Raw genomic sequence first — 22,159 nt, 5'->3', positions numbered from 1 at the left:
TAAACAAATTTTTAAATTTAGAACAGCCTTCTTGCTAATTGGAAAGGAACAGATTAGTCTATTGTTTAAAGTCATATTGTAATAATTTATTTTAGCAGATATGAACCATGTATTTTTAAAATGCCAAAACCAAATATTGATTTTTAATATACTACGTACTATTGGCAAGTGTTGTAAAAGTTAGTGATCCCTCCCGTCGCCAGTTGTATGATTTGCTCAAAAACAAAGTGTTATATATAGTACATTATAATATAAACACATTAAAAACACCGTGGGGAAGATTAAGATAACAAGTGGAACGTTAGAATGACACGTGAATAGTGGTAGAAAATAGGTCTTGGCTCTCCAAGGGTCGCGTTACTAGGCCATAAAATTATATAAAAAAAGTTTTTGTTTAGCCTTAGCTATTTAAGGAATTTTATTCCTAAATAATTAGTTACAAATATTTTAAAAGTATTTGCATTCAGTGAATATTAATTATTTCAGGAAACAAGTTAACACAGCTGGATGTTTCTCAGAATAGATTGGCGACCATACCGACCTCGTCCTTCACTCATTTGAACCATCTATTAATTCTGAATATGAATCACAATAAGGTATTTAACGTAACATAGAATTTACTAAGAGAATAATAAACTACTATACAACTACTGTGCATTATAAAAAAATACATACTCTTTTTAATGTGCGTATATAGAAATATAAATTTACGTCTTTCCTCTTTTTTATCATATTAATAATAATAATAATAATCTTTATTTATTTTACAATTATTTACATACATATTAATGCACCGCACCAATGCACAGCACCTGTGTTACAGGTCATCAGGCCTCCACCACTTCGGATCGACAAAAGATAATAAATAATAGAGAATAGACAATTACGGTTTACAGTAGGTTGTAACGTTAACAAAATCAGAAATAATATACATTTATCTATAATAGTATATACATAACGAAGATATATATTTAAAAAAAAACACAAAAATATTGAATTACAGAAGAGAATTTAAAGTTTAATATATCAACACGAAATAGGTGGTACCGCGAATGAGGTGTCTCAAACAGTTTCCTCAATTCCTTACTACAACAAAACATTTCTGCCAGGCTTCTAAGATTGAGTGAAGCCACTAAGGAGTTCTATTTTCCGAGTTAATCTTGTTTTAAGTAAATTCCGTTTGAATATTTCTTCATAGACAAATGATTGATTTGGTGACACGAAAAAGTTGCCAGGATTTATCAATCAAACAATAAATAAATCAAACAATTTTTCAAGATGAGGAATTGGAAGGAATAAACGGAATTTTTTTAAATTTTGATGTTTTAACTCATCCTGATTCCTTCTCGCTGACCATCCCAATAACTGAAAACTTAAAACATATATATTTTATAAAATTATTTTATTGGATTAGTTTTTTTGTTTTTGCAACACCATAAATTGAATCGAAATGCAAATATAATATAGAATTAAAGAGACATCAAAATTGTATATATCTTACTAAAGATTGTTGATATTATATAATATAATTATATTTTTTATATCTCAGACAGAAAAATGGGTGAGATGTATAATTTATTGATAAATAGATAATCTATTTATAGAGGCTATATGTAGATCACACTTTGCCTACTATTGCAGATGAAAGTAAATATACAACTATATTCAAATATTAAAAAATAAACTACTGTAAACTCGTGTTAGTATTAAACTTTTTAAATAATTATAAGTATTAAATCCGATATTATCTTCATCCAATATAAAATTAAATCTAAAAATCTGATTAAATTCTCTTTGAAAATGCGAAATACATGCAAAGTAGAACCCTTTATACCCCCCCCCCCCTAAATAATTGCCCGTTAGGCATTTTTAAAACAGTATTCATTGTTGTTCGTTCAATAATAGCAAAAGCAATTTTCAATGAGCGCATTTGCAGGTGACCGCCGTTCATAATAAAGCTTTCCTGGGTCTGGATACATTGGAAATTTTAACCCTCTACGAAAACAAGATTTCTGTTGTTGACGGCGAAGCTTTTAAAGGATTAGAAAAGTAAGTAATTATTTATTCATAAGTATCGAAATTGATTAGTTACAATGTAATTTCAGGTTTTGTCATAATTATGCCGGTTTAGACACGCAAGAAAGTGATCAGTACTCTTCAAGGTTCATGTTTTTCGATCGAATCCTAATAAAAGATTCCTTTGGGTAATAATATGAAAAATTATGTATCGACGATATAGACTCTTTAGACGATTATCTCTTAACTGTCAATAGTGTGATAATGTATAAATGTTTTTGTAAGTAAAATTGTAGCAGACTATCCTATCCGCAAGATCCAACGTAGTGGTCGTTGAGTTTAGAAACTCAGAAACGACAATTTGAAAACATTTTTGCCTGACACGAAAAGTCAAATACACTTGTTTTTAAATGCCCTATGCCCTGCCTTCCGTGTGCCCTAATAGAGGGGCTTTTATTTTGAGGCTGGTGACACAAATACCTAGTTTTAAATTAGGCTTTGTCAAGTTATATAAACATTAAAGTTATCAAAATAGTCTTATTTAACTTTTTTATGTTGACATCATACTAACGTCATTATAGTTCAACAGTATATCGATACTGATAAAGAGAAAATAAAATAAATGTGGCGCTACACCCTTGTTAGGTGTGGGCCTCAGATTTTCGAATCTGTTTCATGATCATCTTTCGATCTAATAGGCAAGTAGGTAGCCTCACTCACACTGTCGAATTTTGGGTCTAAGTCAAACGATTTTCTCGCAATGTTTTCCTTCACCGTCCGAACGAATTTCAAATGCGCATATGGAAAGAAAGTCCATTGGTGCAGAGTCGGGAATCGAATCTACGACCACAGGGATGGGATTCGCACGCTGAAGCCTCTGGGCTTACACTTCTCTCAATGATAAAATAAATAGTATACAATTGTTGTAAATAAATAACATGTAGTAAATAAGAATTAAATTACTTCGCGCTATCGCTACTTCGGTACTCTTTCCCCACAAACTGTACTGTTTAGTCATAAAACATCTTAAACTCTGAACAAATAACGAGTTTAGTTTGTAGACAATTAAAACAAACCGTATATGATAAACGATTCCCAGGAAACTAAAGCGTCTGAACTTGGGCGGGAATGAACTTACGGCGGTTCCGCAGAAAGCTCTCGCATTACTGGAAAATTTGAAGAAACTCGAGATGCAAGAGAATCGGATTACATCTATTTCGGAGGGTGATTTCGCTGGTAATGTACATTCTTTGTGTTACCGTGATATATATGGTTCGATTTATAAAGAACATATTTATGAGTTGGTCGGTTGTTGCCGTAAAGAATACTCCCGAACATTTCAAACAAAAAGAATATTTTAAAGTAATTTTTATGGATAAAAAATCTAAGAAATCTTCAATTATAATCTGACATAAGGTGCTGTAATCTATATTAGTATAATATTTTCATAAGTCTACTTTACGTAGTTTTAGTTTTCAATAAAAAAATATAAATGTACAGAAAAAACTCATTTTATTTGAATTAATTGTTGATTTGTTAATTATTAATATGTAGTTACACAATACTTTTACTCTTTATAAAAATACTGTTATTTATATTTCAATCAAATTTTGTTTACTATGCGATGAAAAAGGGTTTATTTGTAAGAGTGTTACTTTTTCAGTCATTAATAACAAATTTAATCGTACTTGCAATTAAATTATTTCTTGTAATTGGTTCCGGTTGGTACATATGAAATCAGTGAAACAGTAGGAATCATAGCATTATTTAATTCATAATGCAAAATATAAGTTTAGGTATTTATAGGTACTAAAAGTAATATTTAAATTAGTGTTGTTTTTTACTGTGAATAACATTTAATTAGCTCGACGATTTAATTATTTTCAACCAACACTAAAAACCCAATAGAGGAGGTTATAAATCAAAGGTATATTTTTTTTATTGTATAGTCATGGCCCTATATATATCCTAAAGTAACAAACGATATATTTGAGGCATAATTTAAACATTGCGTGCTAAAATTGGCAATGTTGCTGTGTGCCAATTATTTTGATAGCATGTTTTGTGCCGTGGTTATCTCATTTACAATCAAAGTTAATTGTTAACTCAAAACATAATTAGCTACTATGTTAGTTACTATGGTAATTAAGCTCTTGGTAAGTGTAATAAAATTTATAAACCGTTTCGTAATTATATGACGAGTAATTATGAAAGGTGAATAATGTTTGATAATATTTAAGGCGTATTTACGGAACATTATATATAATTTATTGTAATGGATATAGTAATTTCTATAAAATACGAACTTTACATAATAAGCGAGTGAATATTAAATTTCTTGATGAAGCTTTGCTCTTAAAGCGTAAAGGTATAATACTAATTGATAATGAGTAAATAATATAATAAAAATATATTTAAAAAAAAACTGGTAATGTATATTTTTTATTCAGGTCTGAGGAGTCTAGATTCTCTAGGATTAGCCCACAATCAGTTACGAGAGGTACCAGCCCAAGTGTTCTCACATCTCAACTTCCTGAACTCTTTGGAACTTGAAGGAAATTTGATTCAACGTATTGATGAAAAGGCCTTTGTCGGACTCGAAGGTGAGAGAAGTACCAAAGATTCTAATCCAAAACCGATGCCAAGAAGATAAAGTTTAAATTTATGTTTTTTTTCTCTATATATAGTTAGAAACATTGTTTAAAAAACCCAAATGTTAACAACACAAGATTGTGCTGTTAACTTGAAAAAAAACTCAAACTAACTGTAACAGTTCTCAAACAAATCTGGGAAGCGACACAATCTTTGATGACCGCTTCAGGTGGCTTTTATACAGAAAAGCTGTGATACTTTATTAATAAATAAGTTGTAAATAAGTGAGTCTCCGTCCAGAATCCATGGGGTGGCAGTAACCCCATGACACCCCTCTAGCGCCCTTCAAGCTACAAATTTTCAAAAAACTCGATCGTAATTGGGGTGTATTGTTAGATGTGATCAGTATTTCTTATAAGGAAGTTGCCAATTATTATAAAAGTATTGAGTTAAGTAATAATATTTTACAGTAGAAATATAACATTACAGTTAAAATCTTTTAAATCCGAGTTGATAGAATTTTTCACTGCAAACAATGTGTAGTAAGAATAAGTCATTTGCTTTTCTAATTTTACGAACCAAATTTTGGTCCAATATATAATATTGACAATATACTAACGTCATTATAGTTCAACAGCATCTCGATATTGATAAAGAGAAAAGTGGTGCTACAAGCTTTTTAGGTGTGGGCCTCAGATTTTTAAATCTGTTTTACGATAATTTTTCGATCTAATTGTCAAGCAGGTAATCACTGACCCACGCCGTCGGAATTTGGGTCTAAGGCAAACCGATTTCCTCACCGTTCGAACGAATTTTAATGCGCACATGGAAAGGAAGTCAATTGGTGCACAGCCAAGAATCGATTCTACCTTCTCTCAACGATAAAAAATAGTAATAATTGTTGGAAATAAATATATATATTTTTGTCTAGAAAACTTACAATATCTACGTCTCGGTGACAATCGGCTCCATGAGATTCCGTCGGAAGCACTTCGGCCATTGCACCGTCTTCGCCACTTGGATCTTCGCTCCAATAACATCACTTACATCAGTGAAGATGCATTTACAGGCTACGGCGACTCGATCACATTCCTTAACTTGCAAAAGAATATGTAAGTAACCTTATTCATAATTATTAATTATAATATTGATTACTTATAAGAAAAACAAATTTAACACGAAAGCAAGTTAAACATAAATTTGTTGGAAAATCCCAAAAATTGTCTACAGTAAAAATATTTTTGTTTTTTTTTTGTTTTTTTAATATATTTTGTAAATGAACTTTAAGCCTAAGGTTCTTATTTATAGACATATTATTTAAATACAAAAACGTAGACGATGACTTTAATTTTACCCTGAGTCATGTACTGTACCGTGTTAATAATCATAGCTGACATCTAGAACAGAATTTACTCGTAGTTATTGACGTCTACAGTCTACGCGTCCGTAGAGGAATTTATGCATTACTTGCTACGATATTTTGACTTCGTAGCAAACATGTAGCTCTTTATTTAATTAAAATAATTCATAAATATATATTTAAAAAAATCTCACACTAGAATTTTTCTAGCAATATTCAGTATTTATTATTCTCATTTTTATATGTGAGATAGACTGAATCATTTTCATTTTTAATATACGAAACTTCAATATTTATAATGGAGTAAAGCTAACTCTAATTATTTATTCAAAACGAATGAAGCATTCACAATAATTTGGGTCGAGCGTCATTAATATTAATAAGCTTGCTTTTTATACATATGATTTTAATGGTAAAATAATTTATATTCATCATAATATTATTAGAAAAATATAATGTGCAAGTTTCGTTAAATTTTAACAAAATATTTCATTCATTCATTATGTTATACATTCATTACTCTTTAATAAACCGCTGCTGGCAACATATTTGTGTTAAAAGTAAATTAAATTTAAGTATCTTAAGTGTTCCTGTCTCCTCTGCTCATAAATGTCCTTGTGGCAGTGATGTCGAGAAACTAGAACATCACGGACTGTCATGCCAAAAAAGTGGCCGCTTCTCGAGACATGCCGCACTCAATGATATTTAACGTCGGTCCCTTGCCACCGTCAATGTGCCAAGTCTACTTGAGCCGACTGGAAATGCAAGAGACGATGGCAAGAGACCGGACGGCATTAGTTTGATTCCATGTTCAGACACACTGGCCCCTTCTCATCTTCATGGAACCAACAACAGAGCTGGCTTGTGATACAGCTGAAAAAGCTAAAGCCTGCAAATACAGGGGTCTATTCTCCGAACATGATTTTGTCCCATTCAATGTCGAGACCTGTCTGTCTGTGGCCTAGCGCTATAAGGCTTTTTAGGGAAATATCAAAAAGGTTAATCGATATCACTGGAGACCGAAGAGCTGGCAGCTACCTCGGACAAAGAATTGTCTAGCTATTCAAAGGGGGAACGCTGCCAGTATCTTCGGAACCTTGCCTAAGGGCAATATTTAATAATATATTTTAGTTATAATATTGTAAGTTTAGTTATTATGTTAGAATTATTTATAGTATCGGTCATGGTCGTTGTTGTTGTAAGGGTATATAAAACCCATGGGAGCAGAGCACAGCCCAATAAACTTGTGTGAACTTGCCAGCAGTAGACCCCACACTGTTGTTTTAAAATAAAAGTCAATATTATTTGTGTAAGATTTCAACAGTCAAAGTAACCGGCGTCATAAAGGCGACTTGCAAATTTTGTCAGCTTGTCAAGTAGGTCAATTTTAAACTCAATTTTTGTGCCTTATAGTGATTTTTGTTTAGTGTCAACCCTATGATAGAGACCAATAAATATCAAAAATAAGTGAAGAAACGCATCCAAAATATTTTTTGATTATTACGTAACCTACAATAAATGTAATTTATGTATTACCTATATATATAGGTGGATTATAAAGTTAACGTAACTTTGTCTTAAAGATCAAACATCGCTTCCGCCATGTTACTTAATGATACTTTTAACCCAGTTCCTGTCTGGAAGATGAATTGTTTTCGTGGTTCACACAGTTTTGTTTTGCTTCAAAACTCACGTTATTTAGGTACTGATATTATTACGCTAATTTAATAAAAGTTAAGATAATAAATAAATTAATTTTATTTATAATATCAATATTCGGTATTTAGGTATTAACCACCTAACATATTTAGCCACCGCGGGTAAAATTGACTCATTATACTATTTATATATTATACTTTTTTGTTTGTTTGTTCCCTTTTCTAAATTTTTTTCTAGTAAAATGTATCAGGTTGTAATTATATATAATTTATGTTAGCTGTAGGATTACTAAATAAATAAATAAATTAGCAAGTGTGGACAACCTAAACTTAACCTAAACTTTTTTGGTTTCTAAAGTGTTTTGATTTTATAAAAAGTATTTCATTTTATATTTATTCATCAATAACTTAGGTTTAGGTTGTCCACGCTAACCATAAAATATATATTTGTATTATATATAGTTATATTTTGCTGCGGTGGCGTTAATAAGTAGGTACCCAATATTCTAAAATTATAGGTAGAATTCTGAAAACTGGTGCTTGCGAAAGACTAATAAAAAAACCATAGCTAAATATTAACTACTAACGAAATAAAACTATTACTAACGGTGGTGGTGTGTAGTGAAGCTGAAAGCAAATTAAATTTTATCTATGATTAATATCTCAAGCAAGTATTAATTGAAACCAGGATAACGTCAGGGTTAGATTAATTTGTGGTGATTCACCGAGGAAGGCTTTTGTCTGTTGGGGCTACGGTAGCTTCGTTAATTGAGACGTATTATACAACAGTCGATAACGTTAAGATTAAACCAAATTTAATCTGGAGAGGAAATCATGATGAAAGTGTATTATAAAGCACGGGTAGCTAATCTGCATTATGCTTTTATTGCTTTAATAAAATTCATATAAATCTTTGCATAAAATTAAGCTGCTTAATGATTTTTTAATTTTTTAATACATGTTTATAGCAGCTTTGTTGTTTGTAAATATTTGGATTTTCTTCGTTAAAAAGCGCAATTGCTAACATGTTCAGAATATTAATTGCTCCCAACATTTTTCATAATTATTAATTACGTAAACAGAAAAGTGGTTAGCGGATTAATTTTCTTTATTCTATAGTGGGTTATTCTTGTTTATTAACGTAAAGTTTGAGCATTTTAATTTTGGAGCAATTAAACACCAATTTCAATTGTTTGTGTCTGTCAGATGTCAATGTGTCATTTGCCTTTGTCAATTTTTTTAAAAATCTGTCTCAGCTTTCGCATCGAGGGTCCAATTCAAATTTCTCATGTAAATTCATCTTAAAATACTTGTAGAAAACAAAGTCGGCTTTGTTCGAATAACTACAGAACGGCTGGACTGATTTTCTTGGTTTTATATCACTTTCATAAAATCATACAGTTAATCTTTTAAACACTATGTTTTTAATTCATTGGCTATATAGTTTATTATATAATAATATTAAACATCAATTGTTACCGAGGAAGTTTCTATTTTATGCCATCAAATATTTTTGGCAACCATGACAGGAAATAAAGCAATCGCAAATGCAGTGTTCAGTTAATCAAATTCGCTTCGTATACAGATTCAACTCTAAATGATTTAATCCTCTCGATGTTCCTTATTTTTGATTTGATGGCGTTGAAATACCTGTCAACAATGGATGGTTCACTCACAAATCGATGGGCGATGCTTTGTGCTGAAGTAATTGACCACGACGTATATTATATAGCTCTAAGATCTGTAACTCTCTCTCTTGTCTTTGGTTCTCGTTTTCGTATGGAGAGCTCCGAATTTATTATTTTAAAAACATCATACAGGAGGCTCATCTGATATTAAATGATACCTATGGACCTTCGTGGTGCGCGGCAAAAATTACGATCTTGTTTTGTTTATTTGTAATGTTTTGTTCTTAGTTTAAATTTTGTATTAATATGTTTCTATTGTATTAGTATCAAGTTACTGAATAGAATAATAGGTGCTAGAATAGTTCTTTAAGACTTTATTTGCATTTAAGATAAATAGGTTCGATTAGGTTTTGAGAACCTAGTTGTCGGCTTTAGAATATATTGAATAGTTTTATATAACAAGGAATATCATTTTATCACTCAACAACTGGAATTTTCAGAATTTAATGTAGTATTTCATACGTTATGGCATATTTAACTCAATATAAAATATAAATTGAACCAGGGTTCATCAACTGCCAACAATGGGTTTCGACAATCTCAATTCATTAGAGACGCTGAATCTGCAAAATAATAAGCTGCAACACATCCCCGAAGAGATCATGGAGCCGATACTGGATACGCTGCGAGTCGTTGATATTATGGGTTAGTAATAATTTAATTTATCCTAACATTATAGAATAAATCAAATTAAAGTAAATGTGATTTTAATTAATTTAATTTTTCTGGTTGTGAAGGTTTAAGGTAAATTGATACCAAACTTCCTCTTGAAGAAATGTAATATTTTGTTTAAGTTTTGTAGTGGATGATCCAAAAATATAAACATCTATTATTTCGTAGTTACTTTATATATTATTCTTATACAGATTGCTAAAATAAAACCATTACCATAAATAAACTATAAAATTAATATGAATATCCATATTATGTTTTTTAATGGTTTTTTATGTAGAATAATTGGTGTGGTAATTATTTTGCCGTTCTATCGAATTAGTAGTAATTGTTGAGGTATAATAATGTACTGGAATAAATAAATAAGTAATATCATCCTAAATAAGCTCCATAAATCTCCTTTTTTTCATTTATACAGTTGCTTTTTTGTACGCTTTAATTCTTTATTCAAAACTTAATTTCGATAAGTAAATGGAAAGTTTCAGCGCAATTCGTTTCCGCAATGAGTTGACAAAACGAAATAGAATGTTCGAAATTCAAAGAAAAGTTTCTTTGATTAAATTATTCAGCAGCATTTTAAAAATGGAAAATGCACGAGTGGAAAGTGAGTGTCGATACGAGAGCGTCGAATATTTTCGAAAAGCATTTGTTCTATTCTCATTGCGAACGATTTCAGCTGTAATTTGTTTTTTTGTGTTGACACCCAATTTCTTTATACATATATCGATTTAGTAGACAATACTCGTACATATATATACAATACAAGACATGTTTTAAAGCGTACCACTACCTGTACGTACATACAGTACAGTACAAATAAACTTTACACTGTATAATGCTTCTCATTTGCTCCCACGTTAAATGTTATGAATTTACGTGTCTGTCTTTTTAAACTGTCGCTTTTTCATTTCATCGAATTTCAAATTTTCATTATTTTAGTTTTTATCAAATTAAAGAAAAAAATTAAAGAAAATATTAATCCTACATTTAGATAGTGAAAAAATTCTAATTTACATATTATTAATTATAAAACTTTGTTTTAAAGGTTTCACTTCTGCCATGTGTGAATTGCATGTTTTTTTTGTACGATGCATAGTTTAGGAGATATATATAGCCAAAATCGTGTATTCACCCCTTTTTTCAAGATGGCGGCTGGGGGACAAGGTCGCCATTGCCACAAACTTGGATTTAAGCTTGTATTGAATCCCCTTACATGTCTCATACATACAATTGAGTGCTCTAAAAAAAATTCAGTTTGGCGATCAAATTATAACATTTCAATGGACAAATAACCTAATAAATTTATTGATTACAGATAACCCTCTAATTTGCGACTGCGATCTTGCATGGTACGAGGCCTGGCTGTCCGGTCTCAGAGACAGGGACGACGAAATGATGCAAAAAAAACGAACTGTCTGCACCATGGCTAACGAGCACCGAGAGTACAGCGTCGCTAAAATGCCACTCGAGAAAATGAACTGCAAACGAAAACCAGGTTACGGGCCATCGAGCGCTTCGAACACTTGTCCCATCTTTGTAATCAACTTCATCGTTCTCGCTGCAAGAGGTCTCTAGTAAGTCAATTTATCCCTAATCTAATCCTTTCATTTAGGTCCCGCGAAGTGCCAAATCGGCCTAGCTGTGGCCGGATAGACCGATACGCGCACTTCGCAAAAGGTGATCAATGTGTGCAATAAACATATACATATCAATTTTTGGGCTGAATATTGTAGTCTTTTGGAATGGCAACTTGTGATATGATGGCAAGTTTTTGCGAGTGATACATTTTTACTGCGTGTTGTACGCCTTATGTAGTGAACAACTAAGGAGGTTGTCTAAATCGGTGTTATGTGGAGATTTGTGATGCCATGAGCTAAACTGTCGCGTTTTTCGTCACATTAATTCCAAATATAAATCTTCTTGTATTTTTTATCATTTACTCCTTTATAAATTTATCGTAAGCTTTTGTGCATTTACCATGTTGACTATTACGATATCGTATTATATCTAAGTACCCTAGGGGCTCAAGAATCTTGACATACCCTCTTAATTATAAAAACTAAACTCGGATGATTACAACTGAATGCGTCTTCTATTGACACAGAGTGAATACAATTTGAAAGACAAGGACAAGAACATTAATTTGTTTTGTAATTTTACTAATTTAGTTTTTATAAATAAGTGGGTAGACATTTAAAATATTTACCTTCAAATTGCGCTACCTCTTGTTTATTCATTATGTTTAAGAGCCCCATGTTCTTGATGTAGCTTAGAATTAAATTTGTAGGTAAGTGTTAGATAATTCTGAGTAAATTATAATTATTGCTGTTGATAGGTTAAAATTATGTAGCTTATAAAAGTTATTCGTTACCACGCTAATCTTGCGCCAAAGTTTCGGAAAATTTACAGCGTGATTTAATTTTCTTATTATGTTTAAGCTTTAAGACACTCAATCGCTGAGGTTTTCAGTTCCTGAATTTATTAGTTGCATAGTTATTTTTGTATTATTTCACTAAGCATAATTAACTAGATGATAGAATAGTAATAAATGTGACTGCAAACGATGAAAGTTTAGTAAGACACTGATGTTTGCGGACGTTTGTCAAAATCAAAATTTAAATAAAATTTCACGTGATAATCGTAACATATCCCCTAGTCTGATAAAAATTTATATGAATATTTCGATATACAAGTGTTGATTCGAGTAGAAAAAATCATATAGCGTTTTCAGTATATAACACAAAAGCTCGAGCGAATATTTCCAAATGAAATTATACAAAAGTGTATGACGCCTGACAGACGCGAGATTGAATACCGAATTTGTATTCTTTTGACAGGCGTTTATACATATAGTCATTAAGATATATTGAATTTTATTATATCGCACTTTTAAATCAGTAGCACCAAGAGCGGAGTCAAAGTAACCTGATTAGTGTAATCAATTCGTAAATCGATTTTGCATGTTTATTCGTAATTCCAGTTTTTCGATATCTAAATGTCGTGTTTATCTGTATAAGGAGATGTCGACTATATGTCAAGTTAAATTAATCTCCTAATCTGACGCAAGTTAAAATACTCAAATATTATTTCACATCCCATGTACGTATGAATTAGTAAGAGCAATTTGTAATGATTGCAAATCTTAAAAAGTTCGTAGGCGCACAATTTGACGTCGTTCTCAATCGATGCACCGGTGCATTGTACTCTGAAATCACTCTTATTCAGAAATTAAATCAGTCTATCACATTGTTTTACTATTTAAAACAGTGTAATTAGAGTAATTTAGTTTTAAAGCAAAATTTGAAATTGCGCTAAAGTAAGTCATCAAATTCCTAATGGACCTTAAATTGCATATCAATTAGATGTAAGATTTATATATATTTAGTCGTCTATCGTATATTCACTGTTAATCATTGTTGTGAGCGCTTAAATATATAAATGTGTGTTATATGTGTGTGTTCCTTGAGCAATAAATTTTAAGAACCGAATACAAAACCCAGTATTCAAATATATATTTTGTGAAGGGTTTATGGTCACATTTATTATGTTATAAATCTAATTCTTATATTTCGCTGTAAAAATATAAACTTTGATTTCAATAAAAATTTAAATATGGTAAATGGTGTTTTATTTTGTTTTCCTACATATGAAGTTGGGATCCCTGGGAGTGAAAATATTTGTATATATCAAGACGCAATTTTTTATGAAATTTAAAGTTCCTATATAAAACATTAAGGCCAAAGGTGAAATAGAAGAACGTGAAATTACTACTATACTAAATTCTACTACTAATAATTAATATATCAAAATATTTTTTAACAAATAAGTTAAAGATATTTTTATTTATTTTTATATCTATTTATATTCGTGTTACTATGTCTTTAAGTGTCTACAGGTTATATAGTTTTGACCATTTGTCATTTAAAAAACAAAATATACAGCAGAAATAGTAGCTTTCAATTACAGTAATATGTTACAGGTACAAGGTAAATGTAGAAACTAATAGGAGCGCAGCAATACCGCGTCGTTTGATTTATTGTTTCCGTTACGGGATCATTTTCCGCTTTTCTCGTTGGAACATAATTTTCTCGGAATGGAATCGGGTATATGTTTAATGTGCTTTGAAAATTTTAATTTCTATTTAACCTTTACGAATCAAGCATTAGACTCGTGGCTTCAGCGTGCGACTGACGACCTCATACCTGAGGACGTAGGTATCGAACCTACGTCCTCAGGTATGAGGTCGTGCACCAATGGACTTTCTTTCTATGTGCTCATTTAACATTTGCTCGAACGGTGAAGGAAAACATCGTGAGGAAACCGATATGTCTTAGACCCAAAAAGTCGCCGTGTGTCAGGCACTGGAGACTGATCGCCTACTTGCCTATTAGATTTAAAAATGATCATGAAACAGATTCAGAAATCTGAAGCCAGTACCTAAAGAGGTTGTAGCGCCACTGATATATTTTTTTTTACTTTTACCAACCCTCTTTCGTACAGACTTAACGTAAATGTTAGCACAGTCTATGTAAAATCATAAAAAAACATTGGCGTATTAGTAACCTACTTATATGAGAAAATTTATGGGTTTGCCCCATTCCTTTACCAAGTAAATTTATTTCTTATGAGGTATTACTCTGATCTATGTCCATGAAATTAATAAAAATTTTGAATTCAGAAGGAAAATTTTTACTCATATACTAAAGAAAACATGTCCTAATATGGGATATAAAGAAAAAACCTTGACCTATTCGAAATTCGGTCTATAAATTGAAAATGTTGTTGAATTCGACACTTGATTTATTGCTTCCACGGGATCAAGAGACATCGTATTAGCTTTATCGTCGAGATTTCTCCAGACAATGGTAACATTATATATTTTCTCAAGACGCGCAATAAAACTGTACGCTTTGAAAAATTACTGGAATTGTAGGATGTCTGTAAAAATATTTATAGCATCTGCACAAACAACAAATAAATAGTGTAACAAAGGGATGGTTTGTTATTTAAAATAACTCAACAATTCTGTTTATAAATAAGTATTTTTAAATGACACATGATAACGTACATAAACGTTATGTAAAAGAAAAACTTGGCGATTAAAAAGAGTGGCGTTGTGTTTTAATATTCAATACACAAATTTGAATACTGTTGCAATACAATAAATATAAAAAAGTAGACGAAGGATCAAAAATATCCCTTTAACTTAGTGATTGACAAATAAAGATAATATTGTCCAGATATTGATTTAACAATTAGTGCCTAAAAATGTTAAAAAGATTTTCTTTGACTCATTCTTGACCTGTTTTAAACGCCTTTATCTTTGCTCTATCTTGAGGTTACGTGTTCCCTCAGCGGCGGGCAATAAAATGAAACATGAACCGCTAGACATGCGATACTTTAAAATGTTTACAACTAAATCAGTGAATATAATACACAGAATTTCAATTAAGAATATTTTTCCCTTCCTTTATCTACTTGAAATGAGGTTTACATCAACGTATGAAACAAAATTACATACACAAACTAATTTAAAAATGCCTTAAAAGAAAAAGAGACTCGGAAAAACCCCCCTTCACGTGCAGTCTTTATCACTTATGACTATGAGTGCCATCCAGTCGTAACAGACAGTAAAAAATCTATCGCTAACTATATCTGACAAATTCTCGAAAAAAGGTTATGTTATTAGTATTTAAAGAAAACAATTTTTAACGGATTGAAGCTATGTATAAATATAAACTTATAATTATTTCACATAATTTGAATTTTTTTTCAGCCATTTCGCGTGCTTTACAGCGTGCGTGGTCACGGTGACTGAAGACAAAAAGGTGTTGAATGTCAAAAAGTATCAAAGCTGTAAAAAAGTTATATTATCTGTATTTATTTCCCCGGAGTTGATATCGACTAAACGATAAAAGGTTTTTGACTCACAGAGTCCTATATCTCTGTAAAAGTGTTTTCTTTAAATTTGTAAAAGTTATGTTAATAAATGTTATTAGCATTTATGTTAAAGGCATTTTACGTATTCACGTTACTACAATATTTTGAAAATATATTTCTAATAGCATTAATATAAACCCAAATCTAGGACCACTGTGTTTACATAAATAACATACGTTCGCACATTTACATGAAGCAAATGCATTTTGATATTACAAGAGCTTTCGTTGAAATTCAAATGTAAAGTTCCCTTAAATGTAAATATGGCTCGTCTATTTACCTACAATTTTGATGCAGGTATGGTTTTACGGTCTACTTGTTGTTATGTATTATTATACTTTGATAAAAAGTATAAATTTTTGACAGATTTTCTGTTTCAAACTTACACATTCCTTCACCGTACATTTGCAAACTCAACGACCGTTCAAACAATCCTTTACAATACAATACATAAATACGAGGAATTCTCTGCCATTTTCCTCTTTACTCGGGTAAATGTAAATTCAGAACCTGCAAAAATGAACAATAAAAATTGTATGTATTTAACAAGCTTATAATTAATTATTACGCGTCCGTTCAAAAGAGAAAAACCCTAACAAAAAAGGTATAAGTATAATTAGTCTGTCCGAGGAGCTGAATGAAAATTAAGTTTCCATTATTTGCTTATCCAAAAGTTAAAAATTTAGCGCTGATGGGTGTCCCAACTTGGAAGAGGATATCCATGTACCTGAAATTTGATTCTTAACCAGAAGAAGTGCTAAATGAAGCTTTTACTTTTGCTGATTTTTAATGAGATCTTCCAAAGCACGTATTGTTCCTAATTATTGTAAAGTTGAGTATAAAGTTGACACAAAATTTTATGTAAATATTAGTTAATAATTATTTAGAGTATAATTGTGTAAGATTATTACGTCAATAATTCAGTACACACACATACACAGACACACACATACCCCTTATGAATATACTATTGTAGAAAAATGTATATATTTTCTTATTTTGTTAACGTTACAACCTACTATAACCATAATTGTCTATTCTCTATTATTTATTATCTATTGTCGATCCGAAGTGATGGAGGCCTGATGACCTGTAACACAGGTACTGTATCCTTTAGCAGGCTTCTCACATAAACAATAATTATCCCTCAAAAGAAAGAAAGAAAGAAAGAAAGAACTTTATTAGACACAAAATACATTAATGTTTCTATAAAAGAAAAATAACAATTATTTACATACATTAATAATTAGTTGTAACTTATCATGTATGAAGTTTTTGTGAAAAAATAAACAAAGATTATTATTACTACATGAAATAAGCCTTTGTATTTAATAAAAGGCAATCATTCACACTTGCCCATGAAATTCCGACATATCAACATATTTGTTCCTCTTGAAACAACATTAAGCTTGATAGATGGCTATTATCGGGCTTATCAAACATGGATTATTCGTAATATTGACATTTGTCGTTATTACGAGTTAGTGGTTGGCAGTGCAAAGTTTTGATATGACCGAGAAATATAAGGAAACTATTTTCACGGCTTTGAGGTGAGATCAATTTTTTATAATGGTTCGATTGTAGGTGAAATGATTATTTTGGAAAGAGGCTATGAACTTTACAAAAATCAAAACTGAAAGAGGCCCCGTGTGTTTGCTCCATATATGAGCTTAACAAAAATTGGATCCTTACAATCCAATCCGCGATATTTACAACTAAAGTGTTGAAAAAATATTAATAAGATTAATATTACTATAATATGTTAAGGGTCTGTTTCACAATGTCCGGATAAGCTCCAAATAAGGTATTTATTACTTATTGGTAGGATAAACACTATTATTGCGTTTCACGACTGTCAGATAGCGCTATTCCTCATGAAACGCGAAGTATCTTATTCGGAACTTTTTCGGATCCTTCGAATAATTTATGTGTTGCATGGCTATTAATTGTTACTTTATCTATACAATGTTAAACAGGCCCTTAATATCATATATTTGCTTTCATATATAAGTTGTATGTTAATTCACACCAGTAAAAAAATACGCCTGCCAGTAATAGCGATCTAAAATTTATTTCATCTCCCCAGAAATCCATCATGTAGCAAAGGATGGCTTCGATGGATTGTACAATTATTTTTCGGAATTATCATTGTATCGAGTTTTACACTTATTCTGCTCATGTCTTTAAAGGCACGACCTTCGAAGTATGAACAACTTTCAAGATGCAGGATTCATAACTGTAGAGTGGTTTGTTTTGAAACACCATATTATGAGAAATATGAGAACGATATTATCGAGGCGGCGTGGGTGAGTAAACGTTATATAACGGTTACTATGGTAACCGAGACAGTACTGTTAATATTATCGTCCGTGTTTATGGTATTATCTACACATACATCACCGCTATGAGGAACCAGTTGGCCACTGAAGTATCCGAACTGATTTGACTTAGGGCCGTTCAAGCGTATCAATTCTTAAAAGGCCGGCGACGCACTTACGAGTTCTATGACATAGTGTATCCATCGGCGGCAGTATTATTTATCATCAGATGAGCCTCCTGCAAGTAACCCTCCTGTTACAAAAAAAAATATTGGAAAGGAACTACTGACGCGAATTTAAGAATGATTATATAATTAAGATTCAGCGTTATCCGATCCTGCATTGATGAACATAGGCATTTGTAAAGTGCTGCAACCATTACACCATGTTCTATATGACATCTTGAGTATTAAAAATAATAAAATAAATTAAAAACAAGGATTTGTCCTCTATCAGCAGGAGGCATGGTGAAATAGGAGCACGCACTTACATTCTCGTAGGAACAACACACAAATACATAGTAGAAACATCTAATATAATAAGTAATTAATATCATTCTTTGTTCCAGCAAACTAACGCTATCTGCCCAACAATAGTACTAACCTTACAACGCCCACACTTTCCAAATAACACACTACCCCAGAATTGGTTGTCTAAAATACGCTCACATGTTAATGAACTAGCGATTATTGACGGCAATCTGAAGCACATCCCACACCGCGCTTTCAATACGCACTTCTCTAGTAAATTGGATACATTAATATTGGAAAAGGTCGGGTTATCGAGCTGGGAACCCGAAACTTTAATGGGATTGACAGGCCTCAAACAACTATACATCAAAGATTGCGTTTTCAAAAATGTAACCAGGAACGCATTGCAAGCTGTTGACGATACTTTAGAATTCTTGGATATAAAAGCGGGCTTTGAGTGGAATCCAAGAAATCTTACTGGATCGGCGGACCTTAGAGCGATTAGCGTTGTTGATTTTTCACAGAATCCATTTTACAGCATTCTGGACAAGTTCAGCTTTTCACAGATACGAATGTGCAAGATACTTCATTTAAATTCTTGTCGTATAAGCTATCTTGGATTGGGAACTTTTGATCCTTTGGATCATATACAGAAGATATATTTAAATGACAACTATTTGGTCGTCATTTCTGATGGATTGTTTAGAAAAGTGATCCCGCGTACACCAAGAATAGCTTTACACGATAATTTGTGGTATTGCAATTGTTCTTTCTCTGATATAAGAGAGTTGTCGTCAAGTGGTCTTATAATTGTGGATCCAATATGTCGTCATCCTGAAATTTTGAGAGGTCATACATTTTCAGATTTTAACGATTATTGTAAAAGAAATGCGAAGCCCCAGCCCGATTTAGAACTGGGCGATGGCAATGAAGATGACGAGCATGAATCAAAAAACAAAACACGTACATTTCATATAAATGGCGTGTGCTACAACTCAACATGTCAAGTATTTAGAGTTGATTCTCATGTACATAATAATGGTTGTCGTTTAAATAGATTAGAAATAGAAGAACTGACAACAGCTAGAAGTTCAAATTTATGGCCTGAGGCTCCAGACAGTGATTGGTTAAGTTTGACATTTTCTGTGCGCAGCAATCAACTATCCATTGTAGAGTTGTCACCGAAGAATCTGTCTCCAGAACAAGGACTACTTTGGTTTGAATCGAGTTGTCCAGAAGACGTGTATTGTATTAATTCCATTCCAGATGTTTTAAAAATATTCGATGAGCGTTATGGTGTGCAATACACTTTCTGCCTCTTTGACCTGCGTTCTTCCATTATTAAGTCTAGTCAGTGTGTTTCCTATAAGTTCCCTATATCAAGTGATATGAACGGATATTCAGAGAGTAAATTCATGATTATTGGCTTTACAATTCTGTCGATTATATGCCTGATCTGTGGCGCTATCTGCGTTTATGCGTTGATTCATCGCAACCCAAATCTATTGAAAGGAAACAAACGAATTGTGTTTGTCAAACATAAAGAAATCAATGCATTAATTCTACCTCCCAAAGTACCCTTACGAAGCTTTGATCACTCAAATGATGATAATTTAGGGAAGAAAATCTTTTTTGTTACATCGCATCCACAAAGTGTATCGAATTTGGATAGATCCGAGTCTTTCAGCTCCAGTAGCAATGAAGTGAGCTATATATCAGCACTACAACCAACCCATGAGCAATTAACGCAATGGCGAAAGAAACAATCTTTAAAATCAACGTATAAATCTCCTACAGACTACCATTTCTCTAACATTTTCACTAATGACTCGCTGCCATATTACTCGCTAAACGAAAAAATCTACGACACGCCATACGACGCGGTTAGAAATTAAATGGCACGGAAACAATAATTGTTTTGAGCTAAATGTATTCATAAATCACTTGTCTACAGATCACCGTTCAGAGCTATCATAAATCATGGTATTAAGAGATACGAGAAATAGTTTACCCGGGTCTCATTAAAGACGTTTGGCTACTACGGTGCTCATAGTGAATCGATTCGTACAGTTGTTTCTGACACACAGTATTGTCTGAGAAATGTATCTATTTTAATGGCTGTATCAAAAGCAACTGTAGCTCTGAAGCGTTTGAGTATCGGTCTATTAGATCTCTTGGCACATTGACGTTTCTATTTCGTGTATATTGGAATTACAAATTAAGAATTGTATTGTTTTATTAAATTATTTTTAAAAATATAGTTTTTTTATTGTTGATTAAAATTTAAAAATATTTTCTTATAAATGTATTTTATATTTATTTATAAAGTTGTACTAATTTTAAATAGTGCTAATTAATACTTATTTAGTAGCTTACAGTTGTGTTTTAGAGCTTACGAGTTATACGGGACAATGAAGTAGTAGGAAGCCTACCACACACATAGTGAATCCTATTTCATATTCTATATTTGGATGTTCGTATCTCGAATCAAAATATAATTTATTCATTTCGTTATCAACATATTGAACAATTTTAACTGATTATTGACGCAAATGCAATGCTTCTAAATTTAAATTTACTAACAGTTACTGAATCAAGGGCGTAGTACGAATTTATTTATAAGGTCTAAATACAAATGCATATTGTTTGTTTTAAAACTAAAAAAGAAAATGTGACATCGCAAATTTTACGCACATATACATTAATTATAACTCTCAACTCTTATGGTATATATGGTATATAAATGGTCAACTTTGAATGGCAGCTCTCCTGGTAATTGATCTTAACTATCATATAATATATAAAATTATCCTGTCCTATGTTAAGACGTGTCCCGTGTTCCCAATTTTCAGAGATGGTTTTTTGTTTGGTTTAATTTTTGTTATGATAAAGCATACAAAATTAAAAACAACCCTTAATTTTCTACGATTTATACGACCTCTACGATTAAGGCCTATTTTTTATTAAATTTTTCATGAAGTTTAGTAACTTATTACTTGAGGTCAAAGGTTTATATAAAGAGAAAAATAACACTAAAACCTCAAAGTTTTCATTCCGGGAAACCGAACAGTCTCCAGAGACTTCAGAAAATTTTTGCTATGCTACTCCAGGGTAGCATTGCAAAATTCCATGTTGGTATATGTACTAAATAGGTCGGCAAGTAAAATCACATTAAGGAGAAAGGAATATTAATTACCTAAGTAGTCATCTCAGAATTAAGTAAAATCATAAATCATTATAATCGGGAAAAATACTAGTATTCTTGCACAGGTTTAACAATTTTAATCAAATTCAATGGCTAATAAGTGATAATGAACGCTCACACTGCCAGAAGGTTCGTAAGTGCGTTGCCGACCTTTCAACAATTGGAAATAAGATCCAGCATTTTAAAAATTGAAAATTATGTCTGATAGTTGTACGAGTCAAGGCTGTACATCATGCTCAG

General features: G+C 31.7%; 2 protein-coding genes across 3 annotated transcripts in view; both read left to right on the top strand.

Annotated features, from left to right (window-relative positions):
• The window catches only part of LOC110996904 (slit homolog 1 protein), an 89,048-nt gene extending 75,537 nt beyond the window's left edge, over positions 1 to 13,511 (top strand). For both annotated transcript variants that reach the window (XM_022264801.2, XM_022264800.2), the window contains exons 5-11: positions 487 to 596; positions 1,937 to 2,049; positions 3,116 to 3,252; positions 4,467 to 4,619; positions 5,540 to 5,720; positions 9,820 to 9,959; positions 11,302 to 13,511. In XM_022264801.2, coding sequence (XP_022120493.2) covers positions 487 to 596; positions 1,937 to 2,049; positions 3,116 to 3,252; positions 4,467 to 4,619; positions 5,540 to 5,720; positions 9,820 to 9,959; positions 11,302 to 11,561 — 1,094 coding nt within the window. In that variant the 3' untranslated portion in view covers positions 11,562 to 13,511. The remainder of the gene's footprint in view (positions 1 to 486; positions 597 to 1,936; positions 2,050 to 3,115; positions 3,253 to 4,466; positions 4,620 to 5,539; positions 5,721 to 9,819; positions 9,960 to 11,301) is intronic.
• A 3,867-nt stretch (positions 13,512 to 17,378) lies between these two features.
• LOC110996898 lies at positions 17,379 to 20,969 on the top strand. The gene is made up of 3 exons (XM_022264793.2): positions 17,379 to 17,476; positions 18,013 to 18,232; positions 18,813 to 20,969. The coding sequence occupies exons 1-3, from the start codon at positions 17,436 to 17,438 to the stop codon at positions 20,607 to 20,609; spliced, it is 2,058 nt and encodes a 685-aa protein (XP_022120485.2). The 5' UTR covers positions 17,379 to 17,435; the 3' UTR covers positions 20,610 to 20,969.
• Positions 20,970 to 22,159: the final 1,190 nt, after the last annotated feature.

The sequence above is a fragment of the Pieris rapae genome, chromosome 11 (assembly GCF_905147795.1).
Source record: "Pieris rapae chromosome 11, ilPieRapa1.1, whole genome shotgun sequence".
Lineage (NCBI taxonomy): Eukaryota > Metazoa > Arthropoda > Insecta > Lepidoptera > Pieridae > Pieris > Pieris rapae.
The sequence above is the reverse complement of the archived record's forward strand: the minus strand, read 5'-3'. Positions and strand labels throughout refer to the sequence as shown.

What these genes read in the sequence shown, in the direction of transcription:
- LOC110996898 (XM_022264793.2), top strand. Translation starts at nt 17,436, where the DNA reads ATGACCGAGAAATATAAGGAAACTATTTTCACGGCTTTGAG. An exon ending in ACTATTTTCACGGCTTTGAG is followed by an intron (nt 17,477 to 18,012) that starts GTGAGATCAATT and finishes TCATCTCCCCAG; the next exon opens with AAATCCATCATGTAGCAAAG. An exon ending in ATATTATCGAGGCGGCGTGG is followed by an intron (nt 18,233 to 18,812) that starts GTGAGTAAACGT and finishes TCTTTGTTCCAG; the next exon opens with CAAACTAACGCTATCTGCCC.